This window comes from Watersipora subatra, chromosome 11 (assembly GCF_963576615.1).
Source record: "Watersipora subatra chromosome 11, tzWatSuba1.1, whole genome shotgun sequence".
In the NCBI taxonomy this organism is placed as follows: Eukaryota; Metazoa; Bryozoa; class Gymnolaemata; order Cheilostomatida; family Watersiporidae; genus Watersipora; species Watersipora subatra.
The window spans coordinates 3,588,940-3,614,106 of NC_088718.1; the positions used below are offsets into that span (position 1 = coordinate 3,588,940).

The following is a 25,167-nucleotide window of genomic DNA, read 5'->3' on the forward strand; positions in this document are numbered from 1 at the left end:
GCGTAAAAATACCTCGTTAGAAACAGCTATTATAGCGTTGATAGTAGCAGTGAAAATTTAATAACTCTGTTTAAATTGATTACCACAGCTAGCTATTATGGATTACATAATTCATTATAACCAAGTTTTACTAAGCCAACAAGCCTTACTAACGGAAAAAGCCGATAATGTAAAGTTTTTTATGATATTTGGAGCACCATCTACAAAAAGTCAGAGAGGTACATAGAACATGCTTAAGTATTAAGCTACCATAGACCCTATCTTTTGCCACCTGTTGACACGAAAATGCCCTGTAGCCCCAGACTATCTTGACTGTTTAACAATCCACCTGTTAACGCTACGAGTACGAATGTCAGTCAGTGAAAACTGAAAAATGATAAATAAATTGAAAAGAAATATAATTGCTTTGTAAATTTGAAGATATATCTGTTTAGAAAATTTAAACATAAAATCCATATCAACAAACCCGATACCCGAAAAACCCGTAGGCAAAGGAATACCCGAGCCTAGCACTACTAGCTACCCGATACTCGAAAAACCCGAACAGAAGGGGGCGGGTCTAAACCTGTTGACCAAGAAGTACTCGTGCCCAGCACTAATATGGTCAGTAGTTGCAAGAGCCTCTTAATACTATTAGCAAATGATGGCATATGGTCAGTAGTTGCAAGAGCCTCTTAATACTATTAGCAAATGATGGCATATGGTCAGTAGTTGCAAGAGCCTCTTAATACTATTAGCAAATGATGGCATATGGTCAGTAGTTGCAAGAGTCTCTTAATACTATTAGCAAATGATGGCATATGGTCAGTAGTTGCAAGAGTCTCTTAATACTATTAGCAAATGATGGCATATGGTCAGTAGTTGCAAGAGTCTCTTAATACTATTAGCAAATGATGGCATATGGTCAGTAGTTGCAAGAGTCTCTTAATACTATTAGCAAATGATGGCATATGGTCAGTAGTTGCAAGAGTCTCTTAATACTATTAGCAAATGATGGCATATGGTCAGTAGTTGCAAGAGTCTCTTAATACTATTAGCAAATGATGGCATATGGTCAGTAGTTGCAAGAGTCTCTTAATACTATTAGCAAATGATGGCATATGGTCAGTAGTTGCAAGAGTCTCTTAATACTATTAGCAAATGATGGCATATGGTCAGTAGTTGCAAGAGCCTCTTAATACTATTAGCAAATGATGGCATATGGTCAGTAGTTGCAAGAGTCTCTTAATACTATTAGCAAATGATGGCATATGGTCAGTAGTTGCAAGAGTCTCTTAATACTATTAGCAAATGATGGCATATGGTCAGTAGTTGCAAGAGCCTCTTAATACTATTAGCAAATGATGGCATATGGTCAGTAGTTGCAAGAGTCTCTTAATACTATTAGCAAATGATGGCATATGGTCAGTAGTTGCAAGAGTCTCTTAATACTATTAGCAAATGATGGCATATGGTCAGTAGTTGCAAGAGTCTCTTAATACTATTAGCAAATGATGGCATATGGTCAGTAGTTGCAAGAGTCTCTTAATACTATTAGCAAATGATGGCATATGGTCAGTAGTTGCAAGAGTCTCTTAATACTATTAGCAAATGATGGCATATGGTCAGTAGTTGCAAGAGTCTCTTAATACTATTAGCAAATGATGGCATATGGTCAGTAGTTGCAAGAGTCTCTTAATACTATTAGCAAATGATGGCATATGGTCAGTAGTTGCAAGAGTCTCTTAATACTATTAGCAAATGATGGCATATGGTCAGTAGTTGCAAGAGCCTCTTAATACTATTAGCAAATGATGGCATATGGTCAGTAGTTGCAAGAGTCTCTTAATACTATTAGCAAATGATGGCATATGGTCAGTAGTTGCAAGAGTCTCTTAATACTATTAGCAAATGATGGCATATGGTCAGTAGTTGCAAGAGTCTCTTAATACTATTAGCAAATGATGGCATATGGTCAGTAGTTGCAAGAGTCTCTTAATACTATTAGCAAATGATGGCATATGGTCAGTAGTTGCAAGAGTCTCTTAATACTATTAGCAAATGATGGCATATGGTCAGTAGTTGCAAGAGTCTCTTAATACTATTAGCAAATGATGGCATATGGTCAGTAGTTGCAAGAGTCTCTTAATACTATTAGCAAATGATGGCATATGGTCAGTAGTTGCAAGAGTCTCTTAATACTATTAGCAAATGATGGCATATGGTCAGTAGTTGCAAGAGTCTCTTAATACTATTAGCAAATGATGGCATATGGTCAGTAGTTGCAAAAGTCTCTTAATACTATTAGCAAATGATGGCATATGGTCAGTAGTTGCAAGAGTCTCTTAATACTATTAGCAAATGATGGCATATGGTCAGTAGTTGCAAGAGTCTCTTAATACTATTAGCAAATGATGGCATATGGTCAGTAGTTGCAAGAGTCTCTTAATACTATTAGCAAATGATGGCATATGGTCAGTAGTTGCAAGAGTCTCTTAATACTATTAGCAAATGATGGCATATGGTCAGTAGTTGCAAGAGTCTCTTAATACTATTAGCAAATGATGGCATATGGTCAGTAGTTGCAAGAGTCTCTTAATACTATTAGCAAATGATGGCATATGGTCAGTAGTTGCAAGAGTCTCTTAATACTATTAGCAAATGATGGCATATGGTCAGTAGTTGCAAGAGTCTCTTAATACTATTAGCAAATGATGGCATATGGTCAGTAGTTGCAAGAGTCTCTTAATACTATTAGCAAATGATGGCATATGGTCAGTAGTTGCAAGAGTCTCTTAATACTATTAGCAAATGATGGCATATGGTCAGTAGTTGCAAGAGTCTCTTAATACTATTAGCAAATGATGGCATATGGTCAGTAGTTGCAAGAGTCTCTTAATACTATTAGCAAATGATGGCATATGGTCAGTAGTTGCAAGAGTCTCTTAATACTATTAGCAAATGATGGCATATGGTCAGTAGTTGCAAGAGTCTCTTAATACTATTAGCAAATGATGGCATATGGTCAGTAGTTGCAAGAGTCTCTTAATACTATTAGCAAATGATGGCATATGGTCAGTAGTTGCAAGAGTCTCTTAATACTATTAGCAAATGATGGCATATGGTCAGTAGTTGCAAGAGTCTCTTAATACTATTAGCAAATGATGGCATATGGTCAGTAGTTGCAAGAGTCTCTTAATACTATTAGCAAATGATGGCATATGGTCAGTAGTTGCAAGAGTCTCTTAATACTATTAGCAAATGATGGCATATGGTCAGTAGTTGCAAGAGTCTCTTAATACTATTAGCAAATGATGGCATATGGTCAGTAGTTGCAAGAGTCTCTTAATACTATTAGCAAATGATGGCATATGGTCAGTAGTTGCAAGAGTCTCTTAATACTATTAGCAAATGATGGCATATGGTCAGTAGTTGCAAAAGTCTCTTAATACTATTAGCAAATGATGGCATATGGTCAGTAGTTGCAAGAGTCTCTTAATACTATTAGCAAATGATGGCATATGGTCAGTAGTTGCAAGAGCCTCTTAATACTATTAGCAAATGATGGCATATGGTCAGTAGTTGCAAGAGTCTCTTAATACTATTAGCAAATGATGGCATATGGTCAGTAGTTGCAAGAGTCTCTTAATACTATTAGCAAATGATGGCATATGGTCAGTAGTTGCAAGAGTCTCTTAATACTATTAGCAAATGATGGCATATGGTCAGTAGTTGCAAGAGTCTCTTAATACTATTAGCAAATGATGGCATATGGTCAGTAGTTGCAAGAGTCTCTTAATACTATTAGCAAATGATGGCATATGGTCAGTAGTTGCAAGAGTCTCTTAATACTATTAGCAAATGATGGCATATGGTCAGTAGTTGCAAGAGTCTCTTAATACTATTAGCAAATGATGGCATATGGTCAGTAGTTGCAAGAGTCTCTTAATACTATTAGCAAATGATGGCATATGGTCAGTAGTTGCAAGAGTCTCTTAATACTATTAGCAAATGATGGCATATGGTCAGTAGTTGCAAGAGTCTCTTAATACTATTAGCAAATGATGGCATATGGTCAGTAGTTGCAAGAGTCTCTTAATACTATTAGCAAATGATGGCATATGGTCAGTAGTTGCAAGAGTCTCTTAATACTATTAGCAAATGATGGCATATGGTCAGTAGTTGCAAGAGTCTCTTAATACTATTAGCAAATGATGGCATATGGTCAGTAGTTGCTAGAGTCTCTTAATACTATTAGCAAATGATGGCATATGGTCAGTAGTTGCTAGAGTCTCTTAATACTATTAGCAAATGATGGCATATGGTCAGTAGTTGCAAGAGTCTCTTAATACTATTAGCAAATGATGGCATATGGTCAGTAGTTGCAAGAGCCTCTTAATACTATTAGCAAATGATGGCATATGGTCAGTAGTTGCAAGAGTCTCTTAATACTATTAGCAAATGATGGCATATGGTCAGTAGTTGCAAGAGTCTCTTAATACTATTAGCAAATGATGGCATATGGTCAGTAGTTGCAAGAGTCTCTTAATACTATTAGCAAATGATGGCATATGGTCAGTAGTTGCAAGAGTCTCTTAATACTATTAGCAAATGATGGCATATGGTCAGTAGTTGCAAGAGTCTCTTAATACTATTAGCAAATGATGGCATATGGTCAGTAGTTGCAAGAGCCTCTTAATACTATTAGCAAATGATGGCATATGGTCAGTAGTTGCAAGAGTCTCTTAATACTATTAGCAAATGATGGCATATGGTCAGTAGTTGCAAGAGTCTCTTAATACTATTAGCAAATGATGGCATATGGTCAGTAGTTGCAAGAGTCTCTTAATACTATTAGCAAATGATGGCATATGGTCAGTAGTTGCAAGAGTCTCTTAATACTATTAGCAAATGATGGCATATGGTCAGTAGTTGCAAGAGTCTCTTAATACTATTAGCAAATGATGGCATATGGTCAGTAGTTGCAAGAGTCTCTTAATACTATTAGCAAATGATGGCATATGGTCAGTAGTTGCAAGAGTCTCTTAATACTATTAGCAAATGATGGCATATGGTCAGTAGTTGCAAGAGTCTCTTAATACTATTAGCAAATGATGGCATATGGTCAGTAGTTGCAAGAGTCTCTTAATACTATTAGAAATGATGGCATATGGTCAGTAGTTGCAAGAGTCTCTTAATACTATTAGCAAATGATGGCATATGGTCAGTAGTTGCAAGAGTCTCTTAATACTATTAGCAAATGATGGCATATGGTCAGTAGTTGCAAGAGTCTCTTAATACTATTAGCAAATGATGGCATATGGTCAGTAGTTGCAAGAGTCTCTTAATACTATTAGCAAATGATGGCATATGGTCAGTAGTTGCAAGAGTCTCTTAATACTATTAGCAAATGATGGCATATGGTCAGTAGTTGCAAGAGTCTCTTAATACTATTAGCAAATGATGGCATATGGTCAGTAGTTGCAAGAGTCTCTTAATACTATTAGCAAATGATGGCATATGGTCAGTAGTTGCAAGAGCCTCTTAATACTATTAGCAAATGATGGCATATGGTCAGTAGTTGCAAGAGTCTCTTAATACTATTAGCAAATGATGGCATATGGTCAGTAGTTGCAAGAGTCTCTTAATACTATTAGCAAATGATGGCATATGGTCAGTAGTTGCAAGAGCCTCTTAATACTATTAGCAAATGATGGCATATGGTCAGTAGTTGCAAGAGTCTCTTAATACTATTAGCAAATGATGGCATATGGTCAGTAGTTGCAAGAGTCTCTTAATACTATTAGCAAATGATGGCATATGGTCAGTAGTTGCAAGAGCCTCTTAATACTATTAGCAAATGATGGCATATGGTCAGTAGTTGCAAGAGCCTCTTAATACTATTAGCAAATGATGGCATATGGTCAGTAGTTGCAAGAGTCTCTTAATACTATTAGCAAATGATGGCATATGGTCAGTAGTTGCAAGAGCCTCTTAATACTATTAGCAAATGATGGCATATGGTCAGTAGTTGCAAGAGTCTCTTAATACTATTAGCAAATGATGGCATATGGTCAGTAGTTGCAAGAGTCTCTTAATACTATTAGCAAATGATGGCATATGGTCAGTAGTTGCAAGAGCCTCTTAATACTATTAGCAAATGATGGCATATGGTCAGTAGTTGCAAGAGTCTCTTAATACTATTAGCAAATGATGGCATATGGTCAGTAGTTGCAAGAGTCTCTTAATACTATTAGCAAATGATGGCATATGGTCAGTAGTTGCAAGAGTCTCTTAATACTATTACCAAATGATGGCATATGGTCAGTAGTTGCAAGAGCCTTTTAATACTATTAGCAAATGATGGCATATGGTCAGTAGTTGCAAGAGTCTCTTAATACTATTAGCAAATGATGGCATATGGTCAGTAGTTGCAAGAGCCTCTTAATACTATTAGCAAATGATGGCATATGGTCAGTAGTTGCAAGAGTCTCTTAATACTATTAGCAAATGATGGCATATGGTCAGTAGTTGCAAGAGCCTCTTAATACTATTAGCAAATGATGGCATATGGTCAGTAGTTGCAAGAGTCTCTTAATACTATTAGCAAATGATGGCATATGGTCAGTAGTTGCAAGAGTCTCTTAATACTATTAGCAAATGATGGCATATGGTCAGTAGTTGCAAGAGTCTCTTAATACTATTAGCAAATGATGGCATATGGTCAGTAGTTGCAAGAGTCTCTTAATACTATTAGCAAATGATGGCATATGGTCAGTAGTTGCAAGAGTCTCTTAATACTATTAGCAAATGATGGCATATGGTCAGTAGTTGCAAGAGTCTCTTAATACTATTAGCAAATGATGGCATATGGTCAGTAGTTGCAAGAGTCTCTTAATACTATTAGCAAATGATGGCATATGGTCAGTAGTTGCAAGAGTCTCTTAATACTATTAGCAAATGATGGCATATGGTCAGTAGTTGCAAGAGTCTCTTAATACTATTAGCAAATGATGGCATATGGTCAGTAGTTGCAAGAGTCTCTTAATACTATTAGCAAATGATGGCATATGGTCAGTAGTTGCAAGAGTCTCTTAATACTATTAGCAAATGATGGCATATGGTCAGTAGTTGCAAGAGTCTCTTAATACTATTAGCAAATGATGGCATATGGTCAGTAGTTGCAAGAGTCTCTTAATACTATTAGCAAATGATGGCATATGGTCAGTAGTTGCAAGAGTCTCTTAATACTATTAGCAAATGATGGCATATGGTCAGTAGTTGCAAGAGTCTCTTAATACTATTAGCAAATGATGGCATATGGTCAGTAGTTGCAAGAGTCTCTTAATACTATTAGCAGCTGCTTAAGTAATCCTTTACTACTTTGAATCTTTAGCGTTTTGTGAGGTGAAAAATATTCATGAAAAATTTAATAAATCAAAAAAATGTGAAAATCTCATACTCTGGCCCAGTGGGATCCCTCCATTGTGATAGCCTGTGTCACAGTTCACTGTTTTTTATTACATTTTGTGAGTGCAAGTACACAAAGTTCCTGTGACACCCTTCATTGTGTCTCTAAAATGCCCTCTGACCCTCAAAATCATCTCTTGAGCCTGAGAAAAATAAGGAAAATGCTTACAGTTGATAAAAAGTGACTTTATTAGATATGAGTTTAGTAATTTTTTTTACAGATTTTTACTTTTCGCTGGGCAATCGGGCTCACCAGTCCCAAAAATGTGAAAAGCGAGGGATTACTGTGTGCAGTATCATCGTTATTATATATCATTATCATTGTTATTATATATCATTACTAAATATCATTATTGTATATCATTGTTATATATCATTATTACATATCATTATTATAAATCATTATCATCGTTATTATATATCATTATTATATATCATTATTATATATCACTGTTATATATCATTATTATATATCATTATTATATATCATTATATATCATTATTATATATCATTATTATATATCATTATCATCGTTATTATATATCATTATTATATATCATTATCATCATTATTATATATCATTATTATATATCATTATTATATATTATTATATATCATTATTATATATCCCTATTTGACCATTAGAGGAAGTCCACCTTTCAGGTTGTTGATAGAACTTGAATAGAGGTGATCATGGCTGCTGCGTATCGTGTCTGGCCAGTGCTAAGGGTTCAGTTGGACACTTGCAGGTCACAATTCTTTTTGCTGATCTTCATGCCTTCCTTGACAATATGAAAGCTCCGTGGACTCTCCTTGAGAAGCGTTGTGAGTACTACCAGCGGGCCATCAAGTCGATGCTTAAGTCTATCGGAGTTCCTCTCGAGAAGCTTCGGTTTATCAAAGGAACCGACTACCAGTTGAGCAGGGAATACACTCTCGACGTATACAAGTAGGCTCGCAGGCTATACAGTATTGCGAATTTATGCTGGAGTATAGTTGCTATACATGACTCAAGGCTTTAATAAATCTGAAATTTAAATTAAATGGCAACGACTTCAAATTTTATTAACGCTTTTATGTCCAGTTAATTTGGGTTCGCACAGCATTAGACAAACCTTTTCAACATTCATTAGTCAGCTAAGTGGTTTCTTAATAACAGCACTCATTTGTGTTTCAATTAACTGTTAAACTGGTCATTTTAAATGTTTTGAACAATCACGCCAGGTAACACTGGTTGGAAGCGGAGACAATGGTATCTCCTTCCTCATACGATCATTTGACAACACAATGCCGGGCGTAATGCCAGATACAACACTGAACCCAATATGAATGAAAGGTTGTTAGGGCTTCAACAGGCAGTTGTATCCCTTCAAAACCTCCGTCAAATACACAACAGTTAGCTGTAAGAAGTGTCATGGCTTCTGGAACTAAACATTTGCTAAAGACTTTGTTTTATGTTCATCAAACATTTGTATGCTCTGTCATAGACTATACGTTCTCTCATCCAAAAATTGGTTGTCAGTGTGAATCATCTACATGTAGACATAAACATTTTACAACTCAATTATGTTGTACTTGGCAAAGTCCTTGGGCATAAAATCTTTTTTATAAGTAAATAAATGTGAGGGTGTTTTCCAAACAATTCTAATTTAATGAAATATAGAATGATTGTTTCTTTAAAACCTTCCTAATTGCTTCTGTTTTAGTACCTTGTTTTACAATCTCATAAAAATAATTGTTTGGGTAGACAAAAGCAGGGCTGACGCAAAAAAATCCAACGATTTACATAATCATTTTTTGGGGAGAAAATCATGATTTTTTTTAGTTTTTCAATTATCCTTTGTTTTTTTGCGACGTCATTTTATCGTTGTTGGCCATCTTTATAGACAACTTTTATCGTTAAAAACACGAAGCTTTCGCAATGAATTTTCGAAAAGGATGCTTTTGTTTGCAATTTTTTTTATTATGATATCAAAACAACACCAAAAAATACTATTAAATAAGAGAATGACGATCGTTTTTTTACAAATATGGCAGCTTTTTCGTGAACGAGCGCATGTGCAACCGGCTTGATGACGTAAAAAAAACGATGGATTTTATAAATAGCAGCAATCAGTGTCTTTTGACAAACAATTTTTTGACAAACCACCTTGTTCTGATATCTGTGTAACAAATCTGTAAACACTCCTCTGTTACGAATGGAGATAATTGACTGCATGTGTAGTACAATGCAATGGAAGGATCTTTGAAACGTGGACCATGATCAACAGCATTGATCACACTCAAGAAGAATTCATTCCTGTTCGCACTTTGTGTGAAACTGCGAGTAGCTCTACTACACTAACTGCCATGTAATTTGCACATACGAGAATGATTTTGTACGACTGTTGAATACTAGTAATACAAGAATTTGTCAAATTGAAGCATGTACGTCATTACTACTGAAAAGTGCAATACACTGACAGTTTGCATGAGAAAAAAATAGCGAAAAAATCAAATTTATCAAAATAATCATAAATATCAAAAATATCGATTTAAATAAAAAAGCTCTGATTTTTCCAACCCTTCCTGAAGGAGAAATGTATTTTAAATACTCCCACAACTTCCTACATGTCACATAGAGTTGCTGAATTATGAGGAAAGTGTCACAGTACGTAGCTCTATTACTTCTTGCTCTGTCCTCATCCTCTCACATCCTTCTCAGGCTCTCATCTATTGTCACTGAACATGATGCGAAGAAGGCCGGTGCAGAGGTGGTCAAGCAAGTCGACCATCCATTCCTCAGCGGTAAGTTTCTCTCAATCAAGTCTCACTATTGTATTTAAATAAGTTGAGGTAAGTTACTCCCAATCAAGTCTCCCTATTGTATTTAAATAAGTTGAGGTAAGTTACTCTCAATCAAGTCTCCCTATTGTATTTAAATAAGTTGAGGTAAGTTACTCTCAATCAAGTCTCACTATTGTATTTAAGTAAGTTAAGGTAAGTTACTCTCAATCAAGTCTCACTATTGCAATTGAGTAAGTTGAGGTAAGTTACTCTCAAGCAAGTCTCATTATTGTATTTAAGTAACTTGAGGTAAGTATATCACTTTCTGTGGCGGTTTTAATTACTTAGTTTTTCGTTTGAAGTACATTTTGTATGATGCTGATTATTTCAGTGACAATATTGAAAAGTGATCTTACTTTTCAAATAATCCAAACTAGCATAAGTCGTCTCAAAGAGAACTTTAGTGGAAAGAAACAACATTTAGTAAATGTCAGTACAGTATCAATTTCTGGATCATATGAATTAATAGTAATCCATGGTCTATTGTTAGATGATGTTGCCACGAGTTCGGAGTCTATAATTTTTTATTTTAAATTTTTGCTGCTAATCCTGCAATAAACCAAGTTATAGAGTTAAGATCTCTTTTCTTACACACTCCTCGGCTTCCAAAAGATATTTTAATGTTGGTCTATCATGTAGTTGTTGTTGTTTTCCTTGCAAGTTGGAATATGTTAGGCTATACATAAATGTCTTGAAGCTCTTTCCGTTAGCTGTGGACCAATCAGCATAATTGACTTCGGCTGTTCAAAAATGTGGTGCATTGAAAATATCTCATGTTATGTTACACCCAAATCTTGCTTTCTCTTGTCATCATTGACCAAGGCACCTGTGGTATTATAATCAAATTATAATTCATAATTATATTGTTAATAATATTATAATGTCCGTCGCATATCTTGCTATGCTGATGATGTTTGTTGTGCCTCTACCTCAGGGATGCTTTACCCGGGCCTGCAGGCCCTGGACGAGGAATACCTCATGGTAGATGCACAATTTGGAGGTGTTGATCAGAGAAAGATTTTTACCTTTTCTGAGAAGTATCTCCCCAAGCTGGGCTACTCTCAAAGGGCCCATCTTATGAATCCAATGGGTAAGGAACACAGTCTTTTGGTCAACAAGTTATGGAACTTTTATTGTTAAAATTAATGAGATGCCATAAAGCGCATATGAGGTGATACTTCATGGAGTTATGAGAATAGAAGAGAACCTTTGCGTCCAATGACCTTGATACAGGATTGACTAGCTGGATTCTGAAGACTTGTTGTTACAGAGCTCAATCATTACCTTAGCATTGATTGGTCCCAGTTGAGCTGTTGAGGAAACAATTATCTCTAGAGTCTGCCCTTGTTATTTCTATAATTTACTACCAGTAGTTTGCTGACAGTCCTGTGCTACGCGAGAGATCATCATGTGCAATAACTATATGTACAATTTTTCATTTCGGCAAGGTAGTGAAGTGGTACAGTTGATAGCATATCTGGCTGCTAAACCAATTATGGGAGTTGAATTCCCGTGGAAGGTAATATTTTTTCCTAATGCTCTTAGCTCGGCTTTGGACGGACACGACCCTTATTATAGTAAAGATTAGTAACTGGAATAACTAGCTGATGCACTTCTCAGCTTACGCCTGTTGTTATACATCAAACGATCTTTCAGACTTGATGGATAGCCTCGCTGATGCTAAGCCTTGCCAATGCTAAACCTGAATGTAGCTGTTGTTTTTGCAAAGCTTTTCACTCTTGTCTTTTGTAGTTCCTGGCCTGACTGGCTCCAAGATGAGTTCCTCTGATGAGTCATCAAAGATAAACTTGCTCGACTCGGCCCCTCAAGTAAAGAAGAAACTCAAGATGGCTTTTTGTGAGCCAGGAAATGTCAAGGACAACGGAGTTCTCGCTTTCCTTCGATATGTCCTTTTCAGCGTGCAAAGATCTCAAGGTTTGACTCTACTATCCATAAATAAGCGCACCGTGTAGATGGGCCTCAGTAGATACTTCCTTTACTAGTCAGCTGTGACTGGATCAGACTTGATGCCTTGACAGGGGGATTTGGTAGACTGTTTTCACTTTTGTTTGTGACTTTATCCGGCTGGAAGTGTTCCTTCTCTGTCCAGGTTTTAGAGTTTCATAGATGCAAAATTAGGGGCATAGGCTCACTTCCCTCAAGTTATCTGGAAGTTGTTAGATTTCAACATGACCTCCAGATTGTGATGTTTAACAGTACATATTGCATGTAGTTTTCTTACTGCTCTGTAAAAATGTTAAGACTTTAGTTTTGCAACCTTGCGGTTGCTATCTTCTTACATAGTTTGCTTTCCTTTAAATGTTGGGCAGCTTGGTCGCACATTGAGGCGATATATATACTCAGGGAATAATTTGGTCTATAATTCAGGGTATGTATGTACTACAGGTCATGTTGTTTGTTCATATTTGATATCACTTAATATCCCTGAGTAGCTATCCGTGATCAAAAGACTGACACGGTTCTCTTCCCCTAGTCTAATTTATAGAGCATGTGGAAATATTGAAGTCACAAAAATCGCAGCATTTCTTGTTTTTTTTTCAATATTTTGTGGTATAGGCTTATGCAAACGTTTGCCCAAGTGGCTGTAAATTAGGTAACCAGCAGCCTTTGACAAACATGTTAATAGAAAACCATAAAAAAGAACAGTTGTTGCTTCATAAAATATCTTATACTGGTTTTATTAGCTCATTCATTTTGCAAAAGTAGGATTTTAGAAGTTGTCTTCTTTTAGCTATCTTTTCCATTTACAAGCATAGGAGTTTGTGTACTAGCCTTTATTTTATATTATTTTTTCCTGTATTTTTGTGTTTTTGCTCAACGAATTTTCTTGTTATTGTGCTGTGATTTTAATCTTTTGCAATTTTTATAGAGTTCCTAATAGAGCGGAAGGAAGCCAATGGTGGCAATAAGACGTACTCTAGCTTTGAGGATGTAGAAAAGGACTTCAGTCAAAAAGTAATATACACGGGCATCTAAACTGGTTGGAGCTGAGATAACTTTCTGTAGTTTCTTGTTTATTTTTTTAACGTCATTTGCCCCGAGCTGATTGTTGCTCCATTCGGCTCGACAGGCTGTAGAGCTAATAGATAAATATTTGGTTTTAGTATTTTATTGATTTAGCCTGACGTGTTGAGATTTTTTGTAAAACTATATTTAGCAATATCTGTAGGATCGATTGAGATGTGAAACTCATGCAGTACTCACCTTCTTGTTCAAAAACATCCAAAACCTGCTTCTCTACTCACTGAAATTAGTGTCAGTCTATTGTAGGCCCCTGATTAATAGCGTTTGCTCGTTTCAAGGTACTTCATCCTGCCGACTTGAAGATGGCCGTGTGCAGAGATCTGGACAAGCTTCTTCAGCCCATCAGAGACGAGTTCGAGTCAACGGAAAACAAAAAACTAGTCGCTGAGGCATATCCAGTAGAAAAAAAGAAAAAAGGGCCACCAGCGGCAAAGGGCGCTGCTGCTGGAGATAAGAATGATGCCATGACTCCAAATAGACTAGATATTAGGATTGGCCGCATCACAAATGTAGAAAAGGTAGGATCTGTTCTACACCATTCGCAATTGCAACCTTCTAATCTTTTAAATTCTTCTTTACTTAGCTCTGAATAAGTACAATAATGTTATGGTTGTGGATATTACTTTGTTGCGGCAGTTTATTTTCTGAGGTATTTTTCATTTATTTTTCATGAGGTTTCTAATGAACTGTTGAGCTAATTTCATCTCTCGAGGTTTTACTGTAATAGCTAATAGCTCGTTGGTCCAGCAGCAAATAATGCCATATAATCTGAGTAATTACTGCTGTCTGAGTTGAAAGACCTTTTTCCCAACTTTATTGGACGGTATTTAGGTGATGTTCTTAAGACGATCATTGATTTCAGCATATTGAAAACAAGCAACAGTTTTTTAAAGTATTAAAATCAACAATTTAATATTCCTCTGGTTGGTAATAAAACCCCATTGTGGGACATTCTTCTAGTATAAGTGCCCTCCCTTCTTATGTTGTACTGAAATCTCAGGCTATTTCGCCTACACTTGTTTGATTGTTTGCTTGCAGCATCCTGATGCGGATGCCTTGTTTGTGGAGACGGTAGACTTGGGCGAAGACACACCACGCACCGTTGTCAGCGGTTTAGCTGGTCTGGTAACCGAGGAAAGTCTTCGAGATAGGTTGGGGGTATTTCTCTGTAATCTCAAACCGCAGAAGATGAGAGGAATAGAATCACAAGCTATGTTGTTATGCGCTTCCAGGCAAGTAATCACTAGCCAATCATGTTAAATATTTTATCTCGTCATATCGTTCTCATGTATATATCTACCCTAGGACACTTATATTTCGCTAGTATTTAGTTTCATGAGTAGCATACAAAGTAAAATTCCGCTGCAACTTAATTTCGCAGCTCTGATGACTGCGAAAATATAGTGACGTGAAAATAAATGCAATGGAACAAACATAATTAGATTTCTCAGATTCGGTTCACCGATAAGAAAAAAATTTCAATTTGGGACTAGTTTGTAATTGTAAACCGCAGGTAGAATGGTGTGGGTGAGATCGATAATGCAATTTGATCGCTTGCTGCCATTTGTTTCTTGGACTATCAATGAACAAAGCTATTTAATTTCGCGTTTTCGCCCGTTCGTTATGATAGTTTAGTTTTGCACATGAAATTTTCGCGAGAGGATGACTCCGCGAAAATGCGAAAGTTAGATGAGGCGAATACATAATTGTCCGAGGTACGTCAAAGCCAGATTAGGATTTATCTCCCTCGTTCTACTTTAAATTGGATAGTGTGTCTGAATGTGTACAAAACTGAGAAGAAACTGTCGGAACATTTTTGTGAACATGGATATAATGTTATAATCAAACCTTTCGCCCTGCTCGACTAATGTAAACCGTCAATCAGACATTGCACCTGTAGTCGCATAATAGCATAATAGTATAACATAATAGTACTATTATGTTACTTATTTGTTACTTATTTGTTACTTATTATTATGCGATTTATTCCTGCACAAGACTTCATATCGTGAGAATAAGATAATTTTCATATTCCGTAAAAATTGAATATTTTGCATTTTTTGTTTTTGCAATATTTACAAATTTTGGTAAAAATCAAACTAAAAATTGAATAGTGATATACTTTGCAGATGCTCGAACTACTGCAATAGCGATATATTATTACTGATAATAATAATTTCAATAGAAATGCACATATAATTATATTGCTTGCTTTTGTTTCAAATATTAAGCTATTTTAATCAAATTTCTGCAAAAAAGGAATTCTTGGATAAATAGATGACAATAATAATGCCTTGTTCACAGCATAATTTAATTAGCTGGATATTTAGCTATTTATAAGTTGAAACATGTAATGAGACATAGTACTAGAATAATGGAACATTTCTCATTGTACTTACACACAGCAATATGTACGTAGATTCAGTATGCATTTCTATTGTTTTAAATGCATTACAATGTTCATGTAATACAATGTTGGTATTTTATGACCCGATTCTCTCTGCACCTCAATTAGCCAAGCTATTATGAACATGGAGCCTCCATCAATAATTTTTATGGTGTATTTTTAGCAATTGTCCTACTTGATGAAAAATAAAATTCAGTTTAAAATTCAAATAGACAAGGTGCGTTTAGAAGATAAGGATGATCACCCTGATGCTGACTATAAAATGCTGGACTATCATTACAGCTTCACTGAGTGGCCGCTAAAAAAATAAAAACAGCATATGACAAGTCTTAGATTATCACTGTTTTCATGCTTTGAATTGGTTCGGAGTTGCCCACTGCTGATGAATTTGCATTTTACTGTTTTAAAGATTCGGAATTGCACTGTATTGATCTTTCCAAGATTTGCGATGCATCCCTTAAAACAAGAGTAGACTCGTTGTCTGGTCACGGCCTCTTTTTAATTCATGCGTAGTCGAGTAGTTGAGCTTAGTCAAATATTATCGATTTAGATCCATCCTGCATCGAATGACTTCACACAAATTTGCGAAGCAAAATGGCGTCGAATACGGATTTAACCAGTTCTATGATTTGGAGTGGAAGCAACTCCAAACCCATTCGAAGCAAGGAAACCTCCTGAATGATAGCGTTTCACAAAATACCACTCAAGAAGATATACTGAATATTTAATATGACTATTACTTGCATCTGTGCAGTGTTTAGCTTTCGTTACTGACGAAGACATCGTATCACTTTCTGAACGCATCGCGTAAGCTATTACTTTTGGGCGCTGATAGAGTACAGCCATATTTTAGTGATGAGCCCAGAGCAGTTGAACCACTCAATGTTCCTGAAGGTAGTAAAGTTGGTGACAGAGTCACATTTGAAGGCGTAGAGAGTTGTGCCCCCGACGAAAGGTTAAATCCAAAGAAGAAAATATGGGAAGCTCTGCAGGTAACGTTGCTATCTCACACGTTATCAATTTTTGTGTGAAATTAACTGCCACATTTTAGCGCAGAAATGATGTTTCCCAAGTTGATATGCATTAGGGTGCAAGTAGTTATCAAGTTGATTTCTATCAAGTACTTTACTACTTAATTGCTCTCTTCTACCCTAAATCATTACTTTATTAACAACATAAAATCAAGGATTTGCTGAGTTGATGTTTTACTAATTCAAGATACCGAGTAATGAGGATGTGGGCGTGTTAAAACCGCTCTTATATAAGATGCCAAAATCGAAATAAAATAATGAATATAAAACGGAAAGCTTTAGGCAAAATGAAAAAATAATAAAAATTGGCTAGTTGACAACTTGTAAAATATTTGCTAGCATTGCTCAGCTAAAAATCTCGTCTTTTGTATGCCAATTCATTCAACCATGGCAATATGCATATGCTTCGTCAAGCTATTCACCCTAGCATACATCTACTTTGTTGAAAACTAACACTGAATAATTATTGCCATTGCAATATATTTATCAATATAAAAATTGCACTTATTCATTTGTGTCAGTAAATCAGCCATTTTTATTGTGTGTGTGTAGGTTGGTCGGTGTAAACGCTACTCATCCACATTTGTGTCAGTAAATCAACCATTGTTATTGGTCAATTTTCATTCAAACTTCACAGCCATATTCTCTGTGCCTTTCACCAGGTGGCTAAAATATTTGGTCTCAACATCGTCTGGTTCCTGTCTGTTTAAAAATGAAAGAACTCCTGGTCATCACCAGGCTACTGTTAGTCTTGTTATAAATCAGTCTTCCTCATCGGAATACTTCAGATCTTGTTTACAATGGTCGCTGTATACGTACAAACTAACAAGAAACTATCGGAACGTCAATGTGAATATGGATATAAATGTCAATCCTTTACACCCTGCGCAACCAGTGTGAACTGTGATAGTCAGACATTGTATCTCTAGTTGCAGCTATGTTGTATTTGCCGAATTAAAATTTCAAAATTTTGTGCAAGGATATTTGCTAACAGCTACTGATATTTAAGCGATTCAATTTCTCTTATAGTTTATATTAATCAGCACTGAAAAGATCAAGCCAACAGTTTCAAGGTGGAGTTGTACCAGTGAAGGCTGATTCACACTATATCGCCGTATCTCAGCGCTTTACTTCGGTGATCGCCGATGATACACACACACACGTTCACGCTATCACAAACCCTTCCGTGACGTAAAACACAAACTCCGTGACGTAGTGTTTTCATTTTTCTTTTTAACTTTTTGTGAAGAAACCTCTTAGTTTGCTCGTGCTTGAATCAAATGCTAGTTCCTCAGCAACTATTATAAATGGAAATGAATAAATCACGCTATTCGCTATCGCTAGTCGCCGAAATGGTTCACGTTGTACAGGCTGTCATCGATGCTCGGAAAAATATTGGAAAAGTTTAACAGTTACAAACTTTCCCAACTTATCTGCGTGGCTTTGTTGAGGCCATCAGTTTGCGGCTCACATAATCAACGATGAACGCTGACATATGGCGATATAGTGTAAACCAGCCTTTAGAGAGTGCGTCGGACAAATTAATATTCTTGCAGATGTCACAAATATACTCAAAAAAAGGAGGTTTTTTTACTGGATCTCATAAATAATACTGATCATGGAGATGTCTTTTTCATCTTACAAACTACATCCATTCATCTACATGATGTCATTTCTGTTTGCAAATAAAAATGGTTTATTCAGAAAAACCAGTCAGCATGCCAACCTTTACATACACAAATCTGGCAGTAAACATGTAGTAATAGGTGGTAGCTAAATTAGCTCTTAAACTGGTCAGTTGAAAGAAACTTCTGTACATAATTTCCCGTAGACAAGAACTGCACATAATTGGATGTTTGAGCATTGCCCAATGTAAACCAGGCATAAACAGCTGTCAAGGCCTATTTTAGCTATTCATAGCAATCTGGAGACACCTTGAATATTTAACATGAAAAAATTATCATTTGATCATGTTTAAGCTATTTGTTGCAAACATTGATATCCACGATCTCTTGAAATGCGATTCTATTTGTGGCTGTTTCTACTTGCGGCCAGTTAATCAGAACTAATAATGTCGCAATTACCTCTTTGACAGTATACGAAAACTATTGTTGTAGCTCATATTTTGTTTTTATCAAAAGGACACTTCTTGTAATGAGCACAGGACAGGAGTGGAAGAAGCTTTTAAAAATTACTACACAAGTTCATAACTTTTAACTAAATTTGTTCAAGAAAATAATGTTCCAGCTTATGTAGCTCCTTTTGTAACCTAAACCGCTTGGTATTATCAATCCCCAACAGTAAAACACTCATTGATACGAGTAACTACTTATGGAGTCATCACTATGAATAGAATATTTATGTTTCAGGCTGACCTAAAGATTGATTCATTATGTCAGGCACTCTGGAGAGACTGTTCCATGCGTACCAATAAAGGAAGCATCGGTACTGCATCACTGAAAGGAGCCCCCATAAAATAACCCTTATTTGTGGTATTATAGGTAATTGCACTCCTTCAATGTGATAGCATTAACCTCTGTATGAACCTGCTACCTCTGGTGAGAAGCAGTCATCTTAGATCAAATGGTTGACGTCATTTCAGTTCCACCAACAGATGTCAATGATGTCTTCTGAAATTATGTATAAAATTTTCATAATCATGGTTTGAACCAACTTTTTAGTTTTTCCATGGCTGGTGTTTGATATTACAATTTTAGAAAGAGTATGAAAAGGTATCAGTTGTGTGAAGCGATCTCTGTTTTTATCATCACTCGTAATGATATTGTGGAATAGACAAAATGTACATCACTGTAATTGTGTGATTCTTTGGCAGCAATAGCATGAACGATGCAGAAGTTCGCATTTCTTTTTCTGTTTTTTATGTATAAAGAAATAATATTTCAGCGTTTTGGTATTTCAGTGTAAGGCTAATAGGCCTTGTTTCTGTGTTGGCTGTTATATGAAAAGTTGTCTTCTCCTTGGTAGTATTTATACAAGCCCTCTGCCATCGGTTTCACATCTGGTAAAGGCTCCTGGCCATCTACTGTTTTACAGTAGACAGATCGATACTCCGTAAACTTTTCTACTGGTTCCTCCGGCAATGTTATTCTTGCGGCGGGAATCGCTGTAATAGTGTAGTATTGTTATAATGTGATTAGGATTGGGAGAGAGTCGAGCTGTCTCTCATCCACTCTTATGTTAAGAGTTTTCTTTCCTTTCTTGAATTTTTAAAAGTGTTCTTAGGAAACAGCCTATACCATCATACAATGATCACAAAATTATTTGTGGAGTCACACAAAAGGTTCTAATAATTTTATGTTGGTAAATTATATAAAAACAATTTATTATTATTATCATTTACTATTTTATGTCACACTTTTAGATTGTTGGTGGTCGTCATGCTCAGTTTTTTTGAAGAAAAGAAGATAGGCCAGTGTACCTTTGCCATGTATTCTTTGTTGTTCCAGTTCTTCAGCAATATCCTGTTTCATTCTTTCTGCACCGCTGCTCTCATAGGTCACGTGCCCTCCATTATTCAGCCTGCTGTAGGGGTCGGTATACGCCGGTCCAAAGAACCCAGGTACTGAAATTCATGCAAATATTCACGCAGGCACTTGATACAAAGGCCAACAAAACACTTGTACTGCTAGTAGAACTAGCATTGTATTACAGCCCTGTGTTCACGTCACATCTTACAGCCCTGTGTTCACGAGGAGGCTCCATCTACTGTATATATCTATATACACATATCTATATACACATATCTATATACACATATCTATATAGACATATCTATATACACATAGACACATAGACATATACACGTAGAGGCAAAAGCTGTACTGCAAGCTAATAATCAACCAGATTTTATCCAAAATCTTGAATTTCTGATAAATTTTACAAGAGTCATGTTCGGCCAACTAAAAGTGCTTCATAAAGTTGGCCAAACTGCAGTTTGAACATTGTTCACTTGTAGACGAACGGCGAGTCGTGACAACCAGAGCATATCGAGCGCAGTTAAAAAGGATCCACAGAGACTCTGTACTTCTCCATGTACATGTAGAATGTAAAATCTCCTTGTTTGCGTAAGATAATACAGTATATTTATAGTGTAGAGCATGCAAAAAAAATACAACTCTCTGCTTGGAGGCTTGTGCTCTGCCTTTCTCTGGTTCTGGCTGCCCTCTTTTTCAGTTTTGGCCTTGCCCACTTATTTCCAGAAGCCGGTGTCGACCGGTTTCTCTTTCGGCCAGGTCGGCTCTCCTTCCTTTTGGCCTGGCGGGGCCAAGTCGTCTTCTTGCCGGCCGGACCGCCAAGCATCAGGCTGAGATGTAGGTCGGCCGGCTCCCATCAATTTCTCAGGCAAAACGAGCTTGGTTTTACTTTGCCAATGCAAAATTTAATATCTTTTTAATCATCATTCTTTGCAATTCCAATATCACTGAACATTCTATAGACAATTTGATCAACTTTTCTATGTTATGGTATAACATAGACAAGTATAATCATAGTAAATATTTAGATTGATATGACCGCTTTGTAATGCATGTATCAACAACCAATAATAATTATGAATTTATTTGTGCTCATAATGAGAGCATGGATCACTCGATGCGCAACCCAACTAGGCAGTCACAGAAATAGGCGTAAAGCCGATAACAGATTATCAGCCAGTATACATGCAGCTTGACATGAGTATTCGGGGAAATATGCTGCAATTACTGAAGCCATGTGACAGAAGATAAAATGATAACATTGCAAAAATTATCTCAAACCTAAGAAGCTGTCATTATAGATGTTAATCACTCACATGAACCTCTGACCTCGCGGCCAGTTAATCTAGCCTCATTGGGTTTCCATGGTAGCTCATCAGAGTATGGTGGTCCAATGTTCGTGTAGTTCTGTCTGTAAGTTGATCTGTCGTCATATAAGATAGTTGGTGGTTTGTCTGAATAATACAAATGAAACTATCAGAAATATAGTGTATCTACACCGTGTATATAACTGACATAGCTAGAGAAGTGCTGTATCTACACCACAGATGTAATTGACATAGAGCTACGCTGTATCTGTTGTATTTATGATACTTTCCGATTTATCTTCCCCTTTTAAAATTGTACAAACGATAATATTTGTTTTAAATATCATAGTTTTTTGTTTCAAAACAGTATCTACACCACAGATGTACGTGACGTAGCTGCATGTTTTGGCTTGAGAAATACACAACACTGCTTAGGAATTCTTACCAAAGAGCTCATTTATACCAAAAGGTTAAGAGAGAAAAACTACTATATCTAGAACTCTATAATAAAAACCCTGCAGTGAAATAATGCAATGAAATTCATCAATAAAACCATGCAGCTCTGCAACAAAGACAGGTCAAAATATACATACATTGATGATATTGATACAGTCTCTATATTACAGCCGATAGCAGACTGTGTATATATCAATGCAACTCCAGCAAGAACCGACACTACAGACTATATCACATCCAATAACAGACTGCATAAATCAGTGTAAATCAAGCAATAGTGGATCGAATGGACTATATATCACAGCCAATAGCATACTATATCAGTGCAACTCCAGCAAGAGCCAATAATTTGGACTCTATATCACAGTCAATAACAGACTGAATAAATACTAGTGCAACTCTTTGATCTAAGCTGTCTAACTTACTAAAGAAGGTGTGTTATACTTGAATAAATTTGTTATAGTATCGTAGAGTGTCTCATGAAGCTAAATTCCAACTCACTCTCAAATGCAAAAATGACTGTTTCCATAAGTGTGCAACAGCAAACTCAACGTGTGATTGGTGGTTACAAGTAGTTGAAACTTTTAGGTCAAAATTATGGTTGTTTTTAAAAGAAACATAATTTACAGGTACTGTAAATATATAATATGAAAATTTGGCTACACTTTTGTAATACATTATTTAATATGAGATGAGGGTTGGTAGCAAAACAAACAACCAATGAATATTCCTTTTCTTCTTTCTGCTTTCAGGTCCAAGGTAGCTAGCGCCGTATATTTTTTTTACCAGGCACGTTCGGGTCTGGCCTCTATTTATTCCAGCGAGCGCCTTAGTCTCCGTCAATGGTTTCGCCTTAAATCACCTGGTTGGGTATATATCCACAGATTGATTCGCTAGTACAGTTTTAGCTCGTACTCCAATCTTCTCCTCAGCCCTTCTCAGTGCCACCAACATCTAATAGGAGTTACGCCTTCGCCCTAGAGGTGGAATGTCTTTTTCATAGTTTTCACACCATTTTACTGCATCAGTTTAAACTTGCGCAAAAAAACAAATTTTTGTCTTTTGCAAAGATTTGATAAAACATTTGAGACAATGTTTCAATTAATTCAACAACTAATTGTTTTTGATTGGTTACCCAAATTACCGAATTTTGGATCAGTGATAACCAAAGAATACCAAACCGACGACACCATTTTATTTTCTGTTTGTATAATTTAGATAGTCATACCTCGTTTGAGAATTTCATCTTCATCTCGCTTGCTTCCTACAAGTGTACACAGATAGTTAAGTCGTTAAAAGCTGTTGAAAATGAATCATCTATGTAGCAAATATTTCGACACACAGACTCACTGTGTGAGGTCTATTAACATTTTTGAAAAGAAGAGAACAACTCCAATAATCAAGAACAACTCCTATTCAGGAAGCTTTTATATCTTCTAAGTTGTGTACAATAAATTATATAACAATATAATTACAATATAACAACAATATAATAACAATAAAATATTATAGTTATATAATAATACTTATTATAAATCTTATTATTTTACATAAGCAATCAAATATTTATTTTGGTAACAAGGTACTACTGGTGTTCAGTTTAATAGTTCCTTTGGTAAAACAGTTAATGAATTTGAATGTTAATGAGTCAGTTTGGTGCCAAACAAGAGCTATCACTGTTATATGAAATTACTTGCCTTGACTAGCATTTTAGAGAAGGCAAATACATGTAGATAAGATGGAAAGGGTAGACAATGACTGACAATTTACAGCAGGGGTGTAGAACATGTAAATAACTTACCATGAGAAGGATTGTAATCATGAGTGGCAGCAATATTATCTTTATCAGCGTCGGCCATTTCACCGGAGCCCTACCAAGTAACCATCTCATAGATAGATATTTTCACCTTTCATTAACGTTTACAACTGCATGACAAGTTGGTCTACAGGCATTATGAGCCAGGATTTACAAATATGCCAGTTCATGGTTACTACAGAGCATCTATAACTGTACATGACTTAACTAGGTGGTACTTCTACAAGTCCATTACTACCAGGTAGTAACTATGTATGCATGTGACTTAACTAGGTGGTACTTCTACAAGTCTATTACTACCGGGTAGTAACTATGTATGCATGTGACTTAACTAGGTGGTACTTCTACAAGTCCATTGCTACCGGGTAGTAACTATGCATGCGTGTGACTTAACTAGGTGGTACTTCTACAAGTCCATTACTACCGGGTAGTAACTATGTATGTGTGTGACTTAACTAAGTGGTACTTCTACAAGTCCATTACTACCGGGTAGTAACTATGTATGTGTATGACTTAACTAAGGGGTACTTCTACAAGTCCATTACTACCAGGTAGTAACTATGTATGTGTGTGACTTAACTAGGTGGTACTTCTACAAGTCCATTACTACCAGGTAGTAACTATGTATGCGTATGACTTAACTAGACCTGTGGTACATCTACAAGTCCATTACTACCAGGTAGTAACTATGTATGTGTGTGACTTAACTAGGTGATACTTCTACAAGTCCATTACTACCCGGTAGTAACTATGTATGCGTATGACTTAACTAAGTGGTACTTCTACCAGTCCATTACTACCAGGTAGTAACTAGGTATGTGCATGATTTAGCTAAGTGGCAACACCACAAACTAATCAAAGAAAAACACAGGATATCTTCCATCAATAATTAAAGTTTATTTATTATTGAGCAACAGCTTTTATTAGATTTTTCATTGCTTTGTCCCAAGTTTCTTTATAACCTGATGGGTAATATACTTGTTCAACCGCTCATTTGTAGTTTTACTCCAAGCATTCCTGAAAACACTACACATTCACACCCTTAGAATGCCAATGGTAATGTTATTGCTCTAAATACTTTAATGATAATATAATAATTACTGTTTGAGACAATTATATTATTCATTATTACATTAGGAAAAAAATTAGTACAAGCTATTATATTGAAATTTTACTTAGTAGGAGTACAAGCAGCAGTGAAAAACTGCATAAGGGCCTCAAATATTGGCAAAAAGAGTATAAATTCTATCATCAATGTCTAGTTAGGTTACCATCATTACCTCCCGTGATTATTTAGTGCCAGTTTATTTTTAATCGATATTTCAGCTATCCCGC

General features: G+C 36.0%; 2 protein-coding genes across 2 annotated transcripts in view; one reads left to right on the forward strand and one right to left on the reverse strand.

The window, feature by feature from the left end:
• Positions 1-19,636, forward strand: part of LOC137408177 (tyrosine--tRNA ligase, cytoplasmic-like) — a 28,976-nt gene extending 9,340 nt beyond the window's left edge. The window contains exons 4-12 of the mRNA XM_068094577.1: positions 8,200-8,399; positions 10,155-10,237; positions 11,211-11,366; positions 12,029-12,211; positions 13,167-13,252; positions 13,600-13,839; positions 14,360-14,553; positions 16,582-16,720; positions 19,129-19,636. Of these exons, the coding sequence (XP_067950678.1) occupies positions 8,200-8,399; positions 10,155-10,237; positions 11,211-11,366; positions 12,029-12,211; positions 13,167-13,252; positions 13,600-13,839; positions 14,360-14,553; positions 16,582-16,720; positions 19,129-19,239 (1,392 nt within the window). The 3' untranslated portion in view covers positions 19,240-19,636. The remainder of the gene's footprint in view (positions 1-8,199; positions 8,400-10,154; positions 10,238-11,210; positions 11,367-12,028; positions 12,212-13,166; positions 13,253-13,599; positions 13,840-14,359; positions 14,554-16,581; positions 16,721-19,128) is intronic.
• Positions 19,637-19,658: 22 nt separating this feature from the next.
• On the reverse strand, positions 19,659-23,875 carry LOC137408626 (uncharacterized). The gene is made up of 5 exons (XM_068095216.1): positions 23,818-23,875; positions 23,245-23,280; positions 21,570-21,707; positions 20,199-20,342; positions 19,659-19,883 (listed from the first exon to the last, which is right to left on the reverse strand). The coding sequence occupies exons 1-5, from the start codon at positions 23,873-23,875 to the stop codon at positions 19,687-19,689; spliced, it is 573 nt and encodes a 190-aa protein (XP_067951317.1). The 3' UTR covers positions 19,659-19,686.
• Between the last annotated feature and the right edge of the window lie 1,292 nt (positions 23,876-25,167).

Coding starts and splice junctions, on each gene's coding strand:
- LOC137408626 (XM_068095216.1), bottom strand. CDS start 23,875: ATGGCCGACGCTGATAAAGATAATATTGCTGCCACTCATGATTACAAT. Junction 21,708..23,244: donor AGATGAAATTCTCAAACGAG/GTATGACTATCT, acceptor TGTATTATTCAG/ACAAACCACCAACTATCTTA. Junction 19,884..20,198: donor ACAAAGAATACATGGCAAAG/GTACACTGGCCT, acceptor ACACTATTACAG/CGATTCCCGCCGCAAGAATA.